This window comes from Colobus angolensis, unplaced genomic scaffold (assembly GCF_000951035.1).
Source record: "Colobus angolensis palliatus isolate OR3802 unplaced genomic scaffold, Cang.pa_1.0 Scaffold197, whole genome shotgun sequence".
Lineage (NCBI taxonomy): Eukaryota > Metazoa > Chordata > Mammalia > Primates > Cercopithecidae > Colobus > Colobus angolensis.
This window is the reverse complement of record NW_012115121.1, coordinates 249,327-266,421: the sequence shown is the minus strand read 5'-3', so window position 1 is coordinate 266,421 and position 17,095 is coordinate 249,327. Positions and strand designations below refer to the sequence as shown.

The 17,095-nt window shown below is 38.1% G+C and overlaps 1 protein-coding gene across 1 annotated transcript; it reads right to left on the bottom strand.

Moving 5' to 3' along the window:
* Positions 1-666: 666 nt before the first annotated feature.
* TMEM212 (transmembrane protein 212) lies at positions 667-16,368 on the bottom strand. The gene is given in 6 exon segments (XM_011941049.1): positions 667-708; positions 3,516-3,817; positions 3,820-3,838; positions 5,334-5,393; positions 13,792-13,976; positions 16,365-16,368. Coding segments are annotated over 6 exon segments (612 nt in total).
* Positions 16,369-17,095: the final 727 nt, after the last annotated feature.

The window sequence follows — 17,095 nt, the reverse complement described above, 5'->3', positions numbered from 1 at the left end:
TCGGGGTCCAAGTTCATTCTTTTGCATGTAGATATCCAATTTTCCTAACACCATTTGTTACAAAGGCTATCATTTCCTCATTGTGCATTCCTGACACCCTTGTCAAATATTACTTGATTGCATATGTCTGAGTTTTAGTTTTATGTAAAACATTTTTATTTTATCACGGAACTCTTTTGGGCATGGAACTCTTTTCCATTAGCAAAGGAGTAGCTTCAGTTAATATTCTATAGCAAGGCAATAAATGTCCCATCAAGTGGAAATTCTCAAGTTCAGTTGTTGTTATTGAAAAATACTCACAGTCTTTTGCCATCAGCCCCAGTGAGTGCTCCACACAAAGGGATATACAGTGAGTAATTCATCTGGACTAGCACTCCAGCTACTACCCTACACTTTGTGAGCTTAGGTGATTTTACTAGTTCCCATTTAGCATGTTTAACTAACATTTCCTAAAAGAGCAGATTTACATGCCTTCAGCTTCATAGTACTAGAAAGGGGAAACATCCCAGTCAGATGCAGTATCCGTTTTAACAAGACATTTAGGTAAAGGAGTTCAACTACCTTACATAAAGCTTGTTTAAACATCTTAAATTTTATAATCATATTAATCTATATGCTTTTATGTTCTGGTCCCAGGCCTTTTCTACCCCCATACCATTTTACCTTTCATGGTGAAAAAGGGTTTGTGTTCCCAGCAGGGAGTTGCATCTGTAAGACATATGAGGGACAGCAAATTTGATAAGGCTTCTTAAACAGTCCTGTGATTCTGTGGGAGGGGCACCCATGTAAAAGGGGTCCACTTAGCCCCCAAATTTACCATGACCTGGCTAATGGGTGTACTTGCTGGGAGGATATCCCAGTCATCATAAAGCCAGTCCAATGTGGCTTGCATATGAAGCATATTAACTGCTTCATCTGGGGTGGATCACTTGGTATTTTATAGGGAGAGTTGGGCAGTCCTCTTCTCAGGGCAAGCAGCCCTTACAGTGTCACTTATCCAGTTTACTAGGCTGATTGTTCTCTTAGAAATAACCTCCTATACATTTGGATTGCATGTACTTATTAGTGATTAGTAGTGAGCTGTGTGTCTTGCATGAACCCAAACAAGCTCTTAAATTCTGTGGCATTTAAATTTAAGAATTTTGTCCTTAAAGTGGTTATTTTTACAATTCACTATAGTAAAGATTTTTTAAGAAGTCGATGATACCAATCTATGAAATGGAACAATTCCCTTATATTATACATTCTGCTTTTTAATGGTTACTTGGTTTTACCCTTCCCCCGTAATGACTTTTTTTTTTTTTTTTTTTTTTGGTAATCACAGGGCTCAGAGTTAACTTTTGTTGCCCTGGCCTAATTGTTCCTTTTGTTAAGTTTTATTTGTATAATTTTTACTTCATTTTAAAGCAATCATTAAATGGTTTTTAACTAGAGGAAAAAACTATTTTCCTTTTTTTAAGCAAAATCAACATCTTTGTGTTTTATAAACTTTACCAAAAGCATATTTTTTGCTCCCATTATTTTAACTTTTAATAATCCAAATTTCCAGTGAAAATAAAAACCAAGGGTCTAACATGGCTTTAAGATTTTAAATTACTGGAGAGAGTTTTGAGATTAAATTTACCAGATTAATTTTATCACAGATTACCAAGGTTATGGGAATTAAATGACATCTGAGCTAACTTCTACCAGTCCAACGGGCACTTTTATTCTGCATACCTATTATATCTATATCTTTATATGTGTCATGGGGAAGTGATATTTCACTACCAAACTCCATGAAAGAGTTCTAATCAAGTAACTTTTAAAAAGCCACTTGATCACTACTGTATCCTATATGCTCTTGATATCCAGGTCTGGCACATAATAGGTACTCAGTAATTTTTTTAAATTAATAAATGAAAATGACTGGCTAATTTTTTTGTGTGTTTTTAGTAGAGATGGGGTTTCACCATGTTTGCCAGGCTGGTTTCGAACTCCTGACCTCAAGTGACTCACCTGTATCAACCTCCCAAAGTGGTAGGATTATAGGCATGGACTACCATGCCCGGCCCCAAAGGATATTTTATTTGCTTGTTTAAGAAACAATTCCCTTTCCTACTTTAGATAATTAATAGAAGTTACAGGAGCCAACAAAAGGTGAAGGAGAGAGCTATTATCCAAGACCTTTTCGAAAAGAAAGAGTTGAATTTTTGATATGTCAATCTGAAGAATGTCAAAGAGATAGATCATAGAATTTAAAAATTAAAAACTTCTTGCATTAAAAATAAGTCAATATTTGTAATAAAATCTTGTTTTAACTAATTAATTTTGTATTAGTGTATTTTTAATATTAAAGACCCATCTCTAGAAAGTTTCTTCTTAATCATAGCCAACTGAATTATACAACCCCTTTTTAAAAAAAATATCTTTTTACTAAACTTATTATGACTTACATAGACCATTCACAACATGCTTAGATTTTCTGTTTTGTCCTAAATATCCCTCCTTCTTGAACAACAAGGCCATTTTATTTTAGGACAAAAATTCATATATGGGTTCATTTCTGAGCTCTATGTCCTGTTTCATCGGTCTATTGTGTTTTTATGCTAGTACCATACTGTTTTGATTGCTACAGCTTTGTAATATAGTCTAAAATCAGACTGTGATGTCTCCAGCTTTATTCTTTCTCAGGATTGTTTTGGCTATGTGTGGTCTTTTGTAGATCTATGCACATTTAGGATTATGTGTTCTGCTTCTGTGAAAAATGCCATTGAACTTTTCATAGGAATTGCCCTGAGTCTATAGATTACTTCGGGTAGAATGGATATTTTAACAACATTAATTCTCCTGATTTATGATTATAGGATACCTTTTTATTTAGTTGTGTGTTCAATTTCTTTCATTAGTATTTTATAGTTTTTAGTATACAGATCTTTCACATTCTTGCTTAAATTTATCTTAAATATTTTATTCTTTTTGATGCTGCTGTAAATAGGATTGTTTGTTGTTAATGTATAGAAACACAGCTGGTTTTTGTATGTTGAACTTGCATCCTGCAGCTTTACTGAATGTATCAGTTCTAACATTTTTTTTATGGAATCATTAGGGTATCTATATATAAGGTCATGTCATCTGCAAACAGAGTCAATTTTGCTTCTTTCTTTGTGATTTGGATTTTTAAAATTTCTTTTTCTTGCCTAATTGCTCTGGCTGGGACTTCTGGTACCAGTTGAATAGAAGTAGTGAGAGTGGGCACCCTTGTCTTGTTCCTACGAATAATTTTCAAAATTTTGGATTGGCATAAAAATTGGCTGGTGCTACCTACAGCCATAACTTCAGTTATAATGTCAACATATTTCCATTTATTAATTCAAAAACAATTGTTCAGTACCTATTATGTACTAGACCTGCATATCAAGAGCATATAGGATACAGTGGTAAATAACAGAGAAATATCAACTATTCAATACCAAACTTTCCATTTTAGCATACAGGATGGAACAAGAACCTGCTCCCCCTTTGCTGAAACTTAAGTTTATGTGTCCATTCTGGATAAGTCTTGCAGAAAGTTTGATGAACACTGTCAAGGATGTACAGAGCAGGGTAAAGCTTAGGCACAGGTCGAGGGCTTGAAGTGTCAGGTGGTACTCTTTGTAGTGTGGTGGGTCCACATAGGCTAATGAGAATTTTGCATATGGATAAGGAAAGGTAACTGCTTATCCAAGGTAATTAGTCCCTGCAATCTCTGAAAATGAATAGAAGCAATATGGGCCCAGGAGAGCAGATTCCAAGGCTACTGCAAAATGGAGTGGACATCCCATAATGCTCAGAATCCAAAGGTGAAAATAGCTTCCCACTGAAAATAAAGCAAAAATAAATTGTTACTGTGGAGACAAAATATTTCAAAACCTTCTTAGCAATATGAACAAACAAAAAAAGAGATGCTGGCTATGAATCTCTCCTATTGGAAAATGAGGGAGAAATCGATCATGACCTTCTCTTTGTATTTTCATTTTCCCTTGAATATGTCCCTTGTATTTTCATTTTCTTTTCTTTTTTTTTCACTTTTTATTTTAAGTACCAGGATACATGTGCAGGATGTGCAGGTGTGTTACATAGGTTAATGTGTGCCACAGAGATTTGCTGCACAGATCAACCTATCACGTACGTATTAAGCCTAGCACCCATTAGCTATTCTTCCTGATGCTCTCCCTCCTGCAGTCCTTCATTTTCAATCTACACCACAGGAGAATAATATATCAGCCAACCGGGGCAAAATTTAAATTAGTTCAATTCAACAAACATTTATTTACGTATTTCCCATCACATGGAGGCAACTAGTCTGGGCTGGGAAAAACAAAGATGAGTGAACGAAATCCCTGCTCAAGGTTCTTGCTATTCAGCTACTCAGGATGTGGTCCATCATCCAGTAGCACTGATATCCCCTGGGAGCCTGGCAGACATGCAGAATCTCAGGCCTCACCCAGATCTACTGAATCAGAATCTGCATTTTAACCAGATCTCTAGTTGATTTACATATACATTTAAGTTTGAGAAGCCCTGCGTTAGTCATGGCAATAAAATCTATAATCAGATAATGTAGTCTTTCTGTGTCATGGGATTATCTGGTTTTATGCAGTTGAAATGCAAGATAGCATAGACTTTTCATCCTTTTTTAGAAGGAGAGGTACCAAGAAGATTGGAAAGAGATCTCAGATTAAGGAGTTGAGAATTAAAAATATATTACTAAAAGCAGAGAAGCCTATAGATCCATTTCTTCAAAATGAAATTTAGGAGCACTAGCACTGGCTCTGTCCTCCCCAAATACAATAATCATCACAGGAACTTGTAGAAAATATTTGGAGCAGGGATCAGATAAAAATTATTCAGGGCTGGGCGCAGTGGCTAATGCCTGTAATCCAAGCACTTTGGGAGACTGAGGTGGGTGGATCACCTGAGGTCAGGAGTTTGAGACCAGCCTGGCCAACATGGCGAAACCCTGTCTGTACTAGACATACAAAAATTAGCTGGGCATGGTGGTGTGCACCTGTAGTCCCAGCTACTTGGGAGGCTGAGGCAGGAGAATCGCTTGAACCTGGGAGGCAGAGGTTGTAGTGAGCTGAGATCATGCCACTGCACTCCAGCCTAGGCAACAGAGTAAAACTCCATCTCCAAAAAAAAAAAAAATCATTTAAAACAGAGTTTATTACTGAAATCCATTGTAGTATGGCATCAATTAGACCAAATTCAATTCTAATTGGATATCATTTTTTTTATGTTCCATCCTGAACTTAATAGTGATTTGACTTTCAAAGCCACTCTACCATCCTACTTGGCATCTGTATATTTACCAGGCACCTCTGGGTCCACTCTTTGTAAGCCAACAGTAGAAGCACACCAGTTGTGATGGCCTGTGACAAGAAAATGCAAAAATAAACATCCACCACAGAAGGTGCCTCTGGAAAGAGTTCAATCTGTCTCACAGTTTGACAACTTCATCATGAACTTGAAGGAACAGCAAATGACTCAGTGGATTGACGACTCTGATATCCTCCACATCCATGGAAAAAAACTGTGATGATGAGGAAAGTAAGCCTTTAGTGTCAGAAAGACATGATTCATACAAGCTCATTTTTTGATTCTCTATGTTGCTTTTGCCATCAGAATCACCCCCTCCACTACTGTGAGGTGTCACCACGATAATGGTTTGGCTTTATAACCCTTGCCATAAGTTTTATTTGATTAATTGTCTTTTGCTCACCTTTCACACAAACTGATGAAACTGTAAATGGAAGGAACCAGAATGGAAGTTTGTCACAAAACCCTGAAGCGACTTGCTCGTTTGCTATTTGCTTTCTTTTAAGATTCCACAGCCTCAGCCTGCTGGTAGGATGCAAATACACGATCCCCTTTTCTCAAATAACAAAGATCGCCATTAGAATGAATGCATGATGTGGCATTTATTGTTCTGGTTACAGTGGTGTCCAGTCTTTCAAAAGGGAGTTTTTCTTTATAGTCTCTATTGAAGGAAAAAGGCCCAAAGTGTGGAATGAAAATAGTTAAACAAAAGAGGGAATAGTGTCACCAGAATTTAGCAGTAGATAATGGAAAAAAAATATTCCTGGGCTCTTTGATTCAGCAACAGGTCTCATGGAGGAGACCTTTGTGGTCACTGAAACTGGAAATAACTTATTCTTAATCCCGTGTATCATTTGTTCTTGGTTAATGACTCTTTTGAGGTTGAGAGAGAAAGAGGAAGAGATGTGCCTAAAATAAGATATCGAATATGGACAGCTCCAAATATAGTACAAGTTAGCTTTTGACAGATAAATAAGCATGACTATATGTACACAATCTACAAAGTTAAGGAGGAAAAAAAAATCAGCATTTTTACCAATATGGTTTTGTGGTATGCTGCTTTTGTAGCAGCTGGATCTGGCATATTTACTGTTTTGAGACTTAGCTTTTTCATTTTCCTAGCATATTTTATTTTGAATGTTGGATTTAGAGAATTTGAGAGACAGGGAAACACACACACACACACACACGCACACATACGCACTTCTCATGTAGCTAAGCCTACAATTCCAGACTTGGCATCGCCATACCATAAAACTCTCAGGGATAAAAACAGAACCATCTGTAGTCAAAAGAGGTTCCTGGCTTGATTCTGCAAGAGGAAAGTTTCCAAGGGACCCTATGGAGGGTGAGCCAGCATAAATAGTACAAGGAAACAAAAGAATTATTAAGAGCAACTGTAACACTGGTGCTGTGGGGTAAGCCTGGGGCTTTCTCTGCTTTGGGAGGCATGGCCCTCAATTGACACATCACTCCTCTGTAAGACAGAGAAACACTAAGCCAGATAAGCAAGGGAGACAAGCTCATGCCCCTCTGCTGGTTTAACTCTGAGTAGATAGCTGACATTATCAGATGCTGAGATTCCAGGTTGCCTTAACTACTTTGGCATGAGCTGTTTCTTTCCTTTCAAAAAGTTGAAAAATATTGCAGAATTTCAGTTGCCTGTTATTTTTGTAGCTGCCAGCTTGGATTTTGCTTTGTTTACATAAAACTTTGAAAAAGATCTTTCATGGAGTAGGCTGAGTATGAATGCCTTCAGTAACTTGTTAAATCTACCCTGCAAATGGAAAGGTGGCTCAAGAGGTTAGCGCACCCATCTTTATTGGTGCTCCCCACCAGACATGGGAGATAAAATAGAGCTATTTTCCAAAACCAAGATGCACAGACTTCCCCTTTTCTTTCTTCCATTTCTTTTTGAAAATTACAGTTTTAGATACAGAGGAGAAAAGAATGAAAAAGGAAGAGATTTGAGGGTAGGCAGGACAAGTCAAGGGGAAGAGAATATGTGAGAGAGGGAGAGTCTGAAGGGGGAATAGTTGGCTGAAGAGGAGGCCAGGTTGTGAGGAAGGGGCGAGTGGAGGCTGTGCCCGGCAGTAATGGGGAAAGAAGAGAGGGCCTCCATCCTGCACTCGCCTCCCTCAGCTCTCCTTGACATGCTGCTGCCTTGCTTTCTGGGCACATCCAGGGATATCAGTTGGATTTTGCAACAGTTGCTGCTAACACTTTGATTGCATGATAATTATGAACTCTCCCACTAAATCTTTAAATTGCCTAAGTAGAGGCAATTGCCTAAGTTCCCAGAAGCAGATGAATTGAAGGAATCAGGGAGCCCTGACAATAGAAATAGAAACTTTTAGAGGTATCATATTAATATGGGATAATTTATTCACTTACAAGCATCTGTTATGAGTCTACTGCAAACAAGCAATTTGCTAGGTACTATGCTGATAAAGTAATAATAAATGTTAACATGTTATTGAGTGAGTGTTTAATATATGTTGAACACTTCACACATGCTAACTCATTTAATCCTCACAATGACCCTATCATGTAGCTATCCTCCCACTTTTAAAATGAGGCACAGAAAGGCTAAATAAGATGAGCAAGATCCCCAAATAGTAATTGTACAAATAGTAGTTTTGACTGTCATTGCAATTTACAGTTCGGGTGTAAAAATAATGCACATAAGAGAATGGCTACAACACTAGGCAAGAAGGATGAATGTTTTCTACATGAGAAGAGCTCAGGGATAAGGTATCACTTACAAGGGAAACGTCGATGATGAAGGCACCATGGAGAAATAGGATCTGAAGTCCGTTTAAGGATAGATGTGATTTCAATGGGAGGTGACAGAGGGAGGGCAGCTTAGGTTGTGGGAGCAGCGTGTGCAAAGGTGGGGAAGTGGCTGTCATGCTTAGGGAGCAGTGAGTGAGGAGTCCACACTGAAAGGAGGGTCAGTTCTTGGCAGAGACCAGTAGAAAACGAGGATTGAAAGCCAGGTAATACCAGAGTTAGGAGGACCTCACAATGCAGGCTAGCCCGTCTGAACTTCGTTTAGGGACAATGAAGCAATATGAAAGCTTTTTGAAGGAGCTGTAGCCTGACTACTGAAGGGGTTTAGAAAGATGAGCCAGTTGTGTGCACGCGAGATTGGAATAAAGGGAGGCCTAGAAGTCTCTGTAGAACCCTGGTCTTCAGATTTATTTTTTCAGCTCTAGCCACAATAACTAATACATTTCACGTCATAGTTATAAATATTTTTATGATGCATGAGGGTTACATATTATTTTGGTCAGATATAAAAAATGTGATGCATTCTAATACTATCTATTCCATTCCACTACACTCCATGCCACACCACGCCACGCCACTCCACTCCACTCCACTCCACTGCATTCTATCCTATTCTATTCTATTCTATTCTATTCTATTCTATTCTAGTCTAGTCTAGTCTATGCATTTATTGTAAATGCTGCTAGCTACTCAATAGATTTATTTTATAATTCACTAATGGATAGATTCCCACAGTTTGGCTATCAAAGTTACCTAGGCATAAAATCTGAGTAGTGATGGGAAGTGGTGAGGGGTGGGTGGTATACAGTGAGAAGGAAAAGGAAGGAATGCATAGGGATATGCCTTGTAGGAAAAATTAAAGTTACATGGCAACTGATTGGAGTGGGGCTGGTGTTGGGCTGCTTTAGGGCATTGCTGCCTGCATTGTGGTCCTAGGACCAGCAGCATGGGCATCCTCTAGTAACTTGTTAGACATGCAGATTCTCAGGCCCCACCCCAGACCTGCTGAATTAGAACCTGCGTTTCATCAAGATCTCCTAATGATTTGTATGCATGTTACAGTTTGAGAAGGGCTAGTTTAGAGGAACAGGTTGAGTCAAAATCACTCCAGTGTTTGAAATTGAGTTACCAAGACAATGACAGGGAAGTTGGAGAAGAAAAAAAATGGTTTTGGTGACAAGATGATTAATTTGGTTTTAGACAAACTGGCCTTAAAGCAGCTTTGGATATCTAATTGGAAAAATGGACCATTGACATAGATTATTTGCTTGATCAAACTTTAGTCAGGTTCCTGAACCTTCTCCTAGGCCCATCTGTGTACTTCCTTGTAAAATCCAGTTTGAGCACAAGAACCCTGCTGAGTCAGTTTAGCAAGAACCCCCCCAGCCTCGATAACTGATCACCCTCTATAACTAGTTAGATTTCTCCTCCTCCCCGATCCCCAAAGGGATGTCTGATCACCCTGGCCTGTCTTCAGCAAGAAAACTGTTAGGTCAGTATAGCCACAATCCCCCTTGTCCCTGATATTTCCTGTTAGTAATTTTCCATCCACTGACTTTCGCCCTGCTTCTCAGCTATAAATTCCCATTTGCTCACGCTGTATTTGGACTTGAACTTTGTTCTATATTGATGTCTCTTTTTCCCTATTGCAATAATCCTGAATAAAATTTGCTTTTATTGCTTTAACTAACTGTCCAGCTCTGGTTTTTCTTTGACACTATCAGGCAGTTGGAAGTCATGCAACTGTGGAAGCTGAAACAGACGTGCATGGTCATGTAATCAAGCCCCTTCTTTAACCGTCGAGGAAGGGGCAGAACTTCCGTTGAGGAAGACTGCAAAACTAAGTCTAGCGTGACCTTTCTCCCAAATTCTCTTCTCTAAGCAGGGCTCTGGGTGCAGCGCTGCACTTGCCATTGGCCAAGTCACTGGGCTCTCCAGTCCTCAGGGCCTGTGTTTAAACTCATTGTACTCCAGTCTTTTCATCAGAACTTGTTCTACAAGCCATGTTTTCTAGAATTAATAGAGCTCATTCCTTAAGGTACTATGATCTCCTCACTGAATACTTTCTAGCAGCTGATGCTTTTAAACAACCTACCTCCAAAATTCTAGGAAAATTGCTTGTCATATAAATGTCAAAATGGAACTAGGGAGTCGAAAGACCAATCTATATGAAGTACTTAGAGAGTCTTGAATGAAAGGCTTTGAAAAAATTCAAAGTACTGTATCATATGCAAAAATCTCTCTCTTACAAGTCTCCAAGGAAATCTGGGGTCATCTGCAAAAGGAAATGTCGATATGGTTGAAATGTACAAATCTCGTCACCGGAGGAAGACATACTTTGGAGGCAAGTTAAGAAGTGATTGGTAAGGAAGGTTGTGGAATGAGTCAGAGACCGTTTGAAGTTCACCCTGATCAGACAGAACCATGGTTCAGTAGGAAACTCACTAGGAAAAAAAATAACGTTGGTCCAAATTTAGACATTATTGAAATACTGAGCATTTGTATTACTTTCCTTCGCATGAGGATTTTTTCCTGCCCTAGTATAATATAAACACCACCCTGACCTTTAGTCCTTGCAACCTAATTGGTATTCTGTACCAGCGGAATGGAAGGCATGAGATTCATTCACTCATTTAACAATATTTATTGAACAATATTTATTGAACGCATAGTACGTAATTCCCTTTGTTCCAAGTTCTTCACATAGGGCAGTAAACATAACAGAAAAAACAATCCCTGCCCTTCTACAATATACATTTGTTAGAGGAGAGGGGAATGCACAAACAATAAATTTAAAAAATTATATAGTATCTTATACACTAATAAGTGTTATGGGAAAAAAGTAGAGCAGGGTATCAGAGATTGGGAACACCCATTGGGGTCAGGGAATTACAATTGCAAACAGTGTAATGGGAGCAAACTGTTGTAAAAAAAAAGTAATATTTGATAAAGAATTAATCAAGAATTGAAGGAGGCTAGAGAGTGAGCCAAGTTCAGGAAGAGGCTTTAGGCAGAGGTCCTGAGGCAGAAACACATCATGGCATGTTTGAAAACTGCAAGGAGCCAGTGTGATGGGAGAGAAGTGAGCTAAGGGAAGAGTGGTGGGAGATGAAGTCCAGGAAGTTAACAGGATGGAGAACTCAGCAGGTTACGAGGGAATAGGATAGGAAAGTGAGGCGGGTGACACAGGATTAAGAACAAAGGGCTTGAGCACAGAGAAGGCACAAATGAAAGGCATGGTATTAACTAGCATTTGAGGAGGGCTTTAAAATTGCAAAGCTCTTTATTACACAATCTTTGTTTAAATTGTGTTCATTCTCACTGTGCATCTTAGGGTTAGACAGTTTTACATGTGGGCTCTTTTTATCTGTAAAATTCCCCATTTTACAGATAAAGGGAATGAGGAACTGGCTGGCAGAGGGTCCTGCTTTTGACCTCCTACCAAGAACATCAAAGTCAGGACTTGAAAACAGGTCCGCTTCTCTAAATCTTTTATCTCTGACTCCATTTCCTGATGCTGCCACGTCTGAAATCAAATAGTCAGTCACCAATTAACTATGTGTTGGAGACATATCATATCATTTCTCTGGGCCTAACTGGTAAAAACAGATGTTTGACCTAGAACATGATTACATTCAATCATCTGTAATCTTAATCAAAATCACCAATATTTGTTGAATGTATTATGTTAGAGTCTGCAAGGATAGGCAAAGAGCTGTAACAAAAGAATGTAGGGTTGAACTCTAATCATGATATTGTTAAACTTTGTGAAATTAGACTTTGAAATAGAAAATATCAGAATATGTTTCACATAGAGGGTAAGTATTATTTTGAGAAACTTTTGTTTTACAGATATATAAACATCTACTATACATATATATGCATAATAGATGTAGATATCTATTTATCTACAGAGAAGAATGTAGATGTATTTATGTACATTCTGGGTCCTCACCTACAATATTTTTCTGACTCTGAGTCACCAAAAAAAAATTTTGGAAGCCGCTTCAATAAATGTAACTGCCATCCCTGCATTCCAGTAGAACTTTAACAAATATTTCTTTGAATGAATTATGGTTTCAGGCAGGTGTTGGAGAAAAGAAGGGAAGATCAAGATTGGGATGATAGATACAAAAGAATGTATTGAAAAAGAAAAAAAAACTGAGAAAGAGAAACATAACCCTATGCTTTCCTCATTCCATCCACTCTCCCATCATCCCATTGGCCTCCATCTATCTGCACACATTCATCAAACCCCACTAGACCAAGTTCCTTTAGAATGAAGACCTTGTTGGATCCTTCATTGTAACTCAAGGACATAATGGGCTATTCATAAATATTTATCTAATAAGTAGATTAAAATTTATATTTCCTGAGGACTAGTTTTTAGGTGGTATCCCAGTTAAAGTTTTAACTTTTTAAAGATTTAAGATACTATCTCACACAAGAGTGGCTACATTTTGTTTGTTTGTTTGTTTGTTTTGAGACGGAGTCTTGCTCTGTCACCCAGACTAGAGTGTAGTGGCATGATCTCGGCTCACTGCAACCTCTGCCTCTTAGGTTCATGTGATTCTCCTGCCTCAGTCTCCTGAGTAGCTGGGATTACAGGTGTGTGCCACCACACCCAGCTAACTTTTGTATTTTTTAGTAGAGTGGGGGTTTCACCATGTTGGTCAGGCTGATCTCGAACTCCTGACCTCATGATCCGCCCCCCTCGGCTTCCTAAAGTACTGGGATTACAGGCATGAGCCACCATGCCTGGCCAAGTCGCTACATTTTAATAGAAGACTCCTTAAGATCAAAAAGCTTCAAAATTGCATTCTCCAGTCTCCAGTGGTGTCAGGCATCACACGAATCAATGAGAGAAGGATTTGTTGGACAGCTGTGTCTCTGTAACTTGTCTTAAATCATACCAGCATGGAAGCCAGTTACTCCCAAGACTAGACATGCTAATTTTTTTTTTTTTTTTTTGGTTGGAGAGCTAAGGAACCAGGCCAATCGTTTATATGTGCGACGATTCAATGAGCATACACGGAGTACTACTACTTAGTGTCAAACACTGTACTTGGCACATGCACTTTCCTAGTGGATTGTTAAGTCCATCTTGAATTATTGAATTATTTGAGTTATTTTCAAATAATTGAAAATTATTGAGCTATTTTCAGTTCAAACAGTTGCATGCAAGAGAAAGGTGGAAAAACAAATATTTGGGGTTTGTAAATTTTGGGGCCATGTACATCCTAGTGTTTGCAATGAAAGCATTAGTTTGAAAGTTATTTTACTTCGTTCTCTATTTTAAAATTACATTTCAAGGTTTATGTATTTTTCTAAATTCAAAGTTCAAATTTCAAAAGATTCTAATTTCTTAGCATATCAAGATAAGAGGATTAAAATAAAATAATTTTTTAAGAATTTCTTGAGCAGCATGTCATTAAAGATACATAATGTACATGTATACATGATAAAATATTATGACAATTTTTATACTTAAAAAATGCAATTAATAGAAATCAACATTCCAAGGCAGATTCTGATTTTTTGTGGAATTTTGACTTCTTTGTATTGTTAGAACAATTTAAAAGGACATGTTCTTCGGTTTCCCCTTTCCCTCCCACCTTCCTTTATTTTCTCAATACATTTCATAAACTATTTTCATACCAAAGCTCCATTCCAGATGGGACAAGCAATCCGAACACTCCATCCCGTGAACCAAGGCTTGTAAGAAAAGACAGGGAAGAAAGCAGTAACTCCAGAGCAGACACTGAGTCTCCCCAGAGTGACGAGAATCCAGCCAGCAGCCTGGTAGAGGCCCTTCGTTTTCCTTGGTGGCTGGGGGCCTTGGTCTCAAAGATGTTTTGTTACCAAAACATGAGAGTATGACAGGCCTCAGTAAATAGAAGTTTCTTAGAGACAGTAGCCACGACACATATGAACTGTTGATCTACTTGGAAACAAGATTCTATTTGTTTTACCAAAGATGAAATGTACTCAAATAGTCCTTGGCATAAATTTGACACAATAAATTCTAATAACAATTTATTTAAGAGAAAAAAATTATTCCTTGCTTTGGATTGCTGCCTTGATTCCCTTCATTCTGCCCTGTCCTGGGGAGTGACCACTTCCTGGCTTAATCAGATTCAAAGGCTTGCTGACTGAGCCAATTGTTTCTCATCTCAACCTGCCTAGTGGTTCCAGCATAAAGCCAACATCCTTTGTGTACAATAGATCCACATTCCCAGCACAATTTCTCACAAAACAAAGCAAAAATAAGCACCCTGATCACTTTTCATTATATTTAATTTAAATGATTTCAAGCAAAAGCAAGACCTTCACCTCCTTTCAAAGTTTAATACCACTACAATTCTTTTTGATAAAGATTTTTGATATGGATTCATTCCCAAATGGGCATGAACTTTATTATGGAGTTTTGCATTGTTTTCACTAAACCAGTTGCACTTTATTATATTATTAATCTAATTTTCAAATAAAGCGTGCTGATGGAAATGTATGCATTTATAAAATAAAATAAACTTTGAGGAGTAATTTATCAGTTGAATAAAATGCTGATCCCCATTCTTTCTTGAATCATAATTCTGATTTGAGATATTGAACTTAGGTACATTTAGGCAGTTACAAGTCATCTCTTACTTTTTCATGCATTTGAGAAAATGGTGTTATTTAATTTTGACTGATTGGATATATGTAGATGTCTGTTTCAAGACAATATCTTAAAAACACGGGTCAGTTTCTGAAGCTATGTGAATAATTTTCTTATTTAACATTAATACATTTTTTCTTTTTACTGAAATAAAATGATGAAAAATAATTTTATGAATGCAAATATGGTGGTTTAGGACATCAATTTTGAGTCAGATGGAGCCATGATCTAATTCTGGTTCCACTCTCTACCAGGTTTATGTCCTTGAGCAAGGGCAAGTTACTTAACTTTTCTTCATATGTGAAATGGGAATAAAAATTAGTGTTTATCTCACCAGGGATTTGGTTGAGAGGATTAAATGAGCCAAAATCAGAAATGCCTAGCCCGGAGTTTAGCATAACAAAGGTGTTCAGAAGCTTACTCTTGTTACATTGGGATATTCCACCTTTGGGGTCCTTGTATCAGGGGACAAAGGTGCAGTCGCTGTTGGTTTTTTAAAATTCATCATCTTATAAACATTGTGTTGAACTCTTTCTGAACAATTTGGCAAAAACTCCCAAAGGAATCTCCCATATGTGGTGGAAAGAGAAGCTTCTCTCTGATTCTCTGCTTTTTTTCTTTCTGCCTTTCTATCTTTAATAGCCATTCCACAGTTTGACCCAGATTTTGAAGCAGTTGCATTCCTGGATATGCAGAATCCAGGAAACCAGCTCATGCTTTCTGGTACAGCTGCTATTTCCTATCTCCTCTCAACACTGTCGGCTATATTCTCTGATTTTTTTTTCTAACACCACTAGATAAATTTCACAAAGGCAGAGACCTTGCAAGTCTTCTACATCCCTTAAATATATGAGATATCCCCAACATCTACAACCCTATCTGCAACACAGCAGATACATATGGTAATAAGTATTTGTTGAATTAGTTGATTAATACATTAAACTTTCCCCTTTGTATTTGGGCTCCCCCGTCCCCCTAAAGCTGCATAAGTATAGATCCATGTGAATCCACCACCGTCAATGAGTGTTGATGCTAGTTTGTTCCATTGATGTGGCGGGAAGGGGTCGAGAGTGAAGAAAGACTTGTTTGTATTAGTATTTGGTTTGAGCTGTTTTGACTTTTTCCTTTACTTTTAATCTCAAGGTTATAGATAGATGGCATGTCAATATGCTGCGGGTCAGATCACTCTATCCTGTTTGCATGTTTGGAAAACAAAGACTGTTGAAATACTCATGTTAAACAGTACAAAGATGGCAAACAAAGAGAATATTTTTGTTTTAATTTGAAGGGCCTTTTAAGTGCTTGCAACACTCACAGCCTAACCCTGACACTGCTATTGTGACTTATAAACCTGAATTTATTAGTGATTAGAGGAGTTGTTGCCACCTAATATAACAGAGAGAAGGAAGAGAGGTAGAATAGGGTTTCTCTCTGTGTGTTTTTCCGCAGGAATCTAGTCACACTAATTTCATTAAAACAAGGACATTTTCAGGGAGAGCAGCTACTAGGAAAGAAAAGAAAGCATCACTGCTTCTGTCTTGGGCGTCCTCTCTGATCAGCCGTGTCTATGTACCCATGTCCTCGCAGCCAGCAAGGCTTATAGGGTCCCTGCTCCCTCTAGTCATCCCATGTGGCACTAACTGACTACAAGCTGGGCCTGCAAGTTCTCCTTGGAGGTGGTGGCGTCAACGTCTCTGTAGGCTGCTTTGCAGTCCCTACCTTCTCCTCAACCCAGGGGATCCCAGGATCTTGGCTCAGGGAAAAATGTGGTAGCTTCATCAAACTCTTCAAGCCAGTTTTGCCACTGAAAACAAACAGAAAGCCCAAATCAACATTTTTATCCCAATGCTCCCCTCTCCACACCAAACACAAGAAATCATCAATCAATAAATCAGTCAAGCAAAATTGGGCCCACAAAGAAGTGGAAGAATGTCAGTGATATGGAGAGAGGGAACCTGATATGAACATTCTCTACCTCTTTAAAATGCATTCCTTCACATGCGAGCCCTAAAAATAACAGCTCTGTGGGTGCTGTAGTCTTGGGATTTTAAAAGTAGGCTTCAAAGCTATGGAAGGAGTTCATTTTTGCCAAAGTAAAAGACAATGGAGCTCCAAACGAGAGATGAAATTGAAATGTTTTCTTTTCCTAGCAGCTTCAGATGACCAGCTTAATTTGTTTATATATTAGAAAGGTAGCTTCTGTACTAGAAAGAGTATGAGCTTAGGTGTCAGAAAGACCGATATTCAATATTCTATCTGATGCATACCAAAGGAATGAAAAAATTAGAAAAATTAACACTCTGC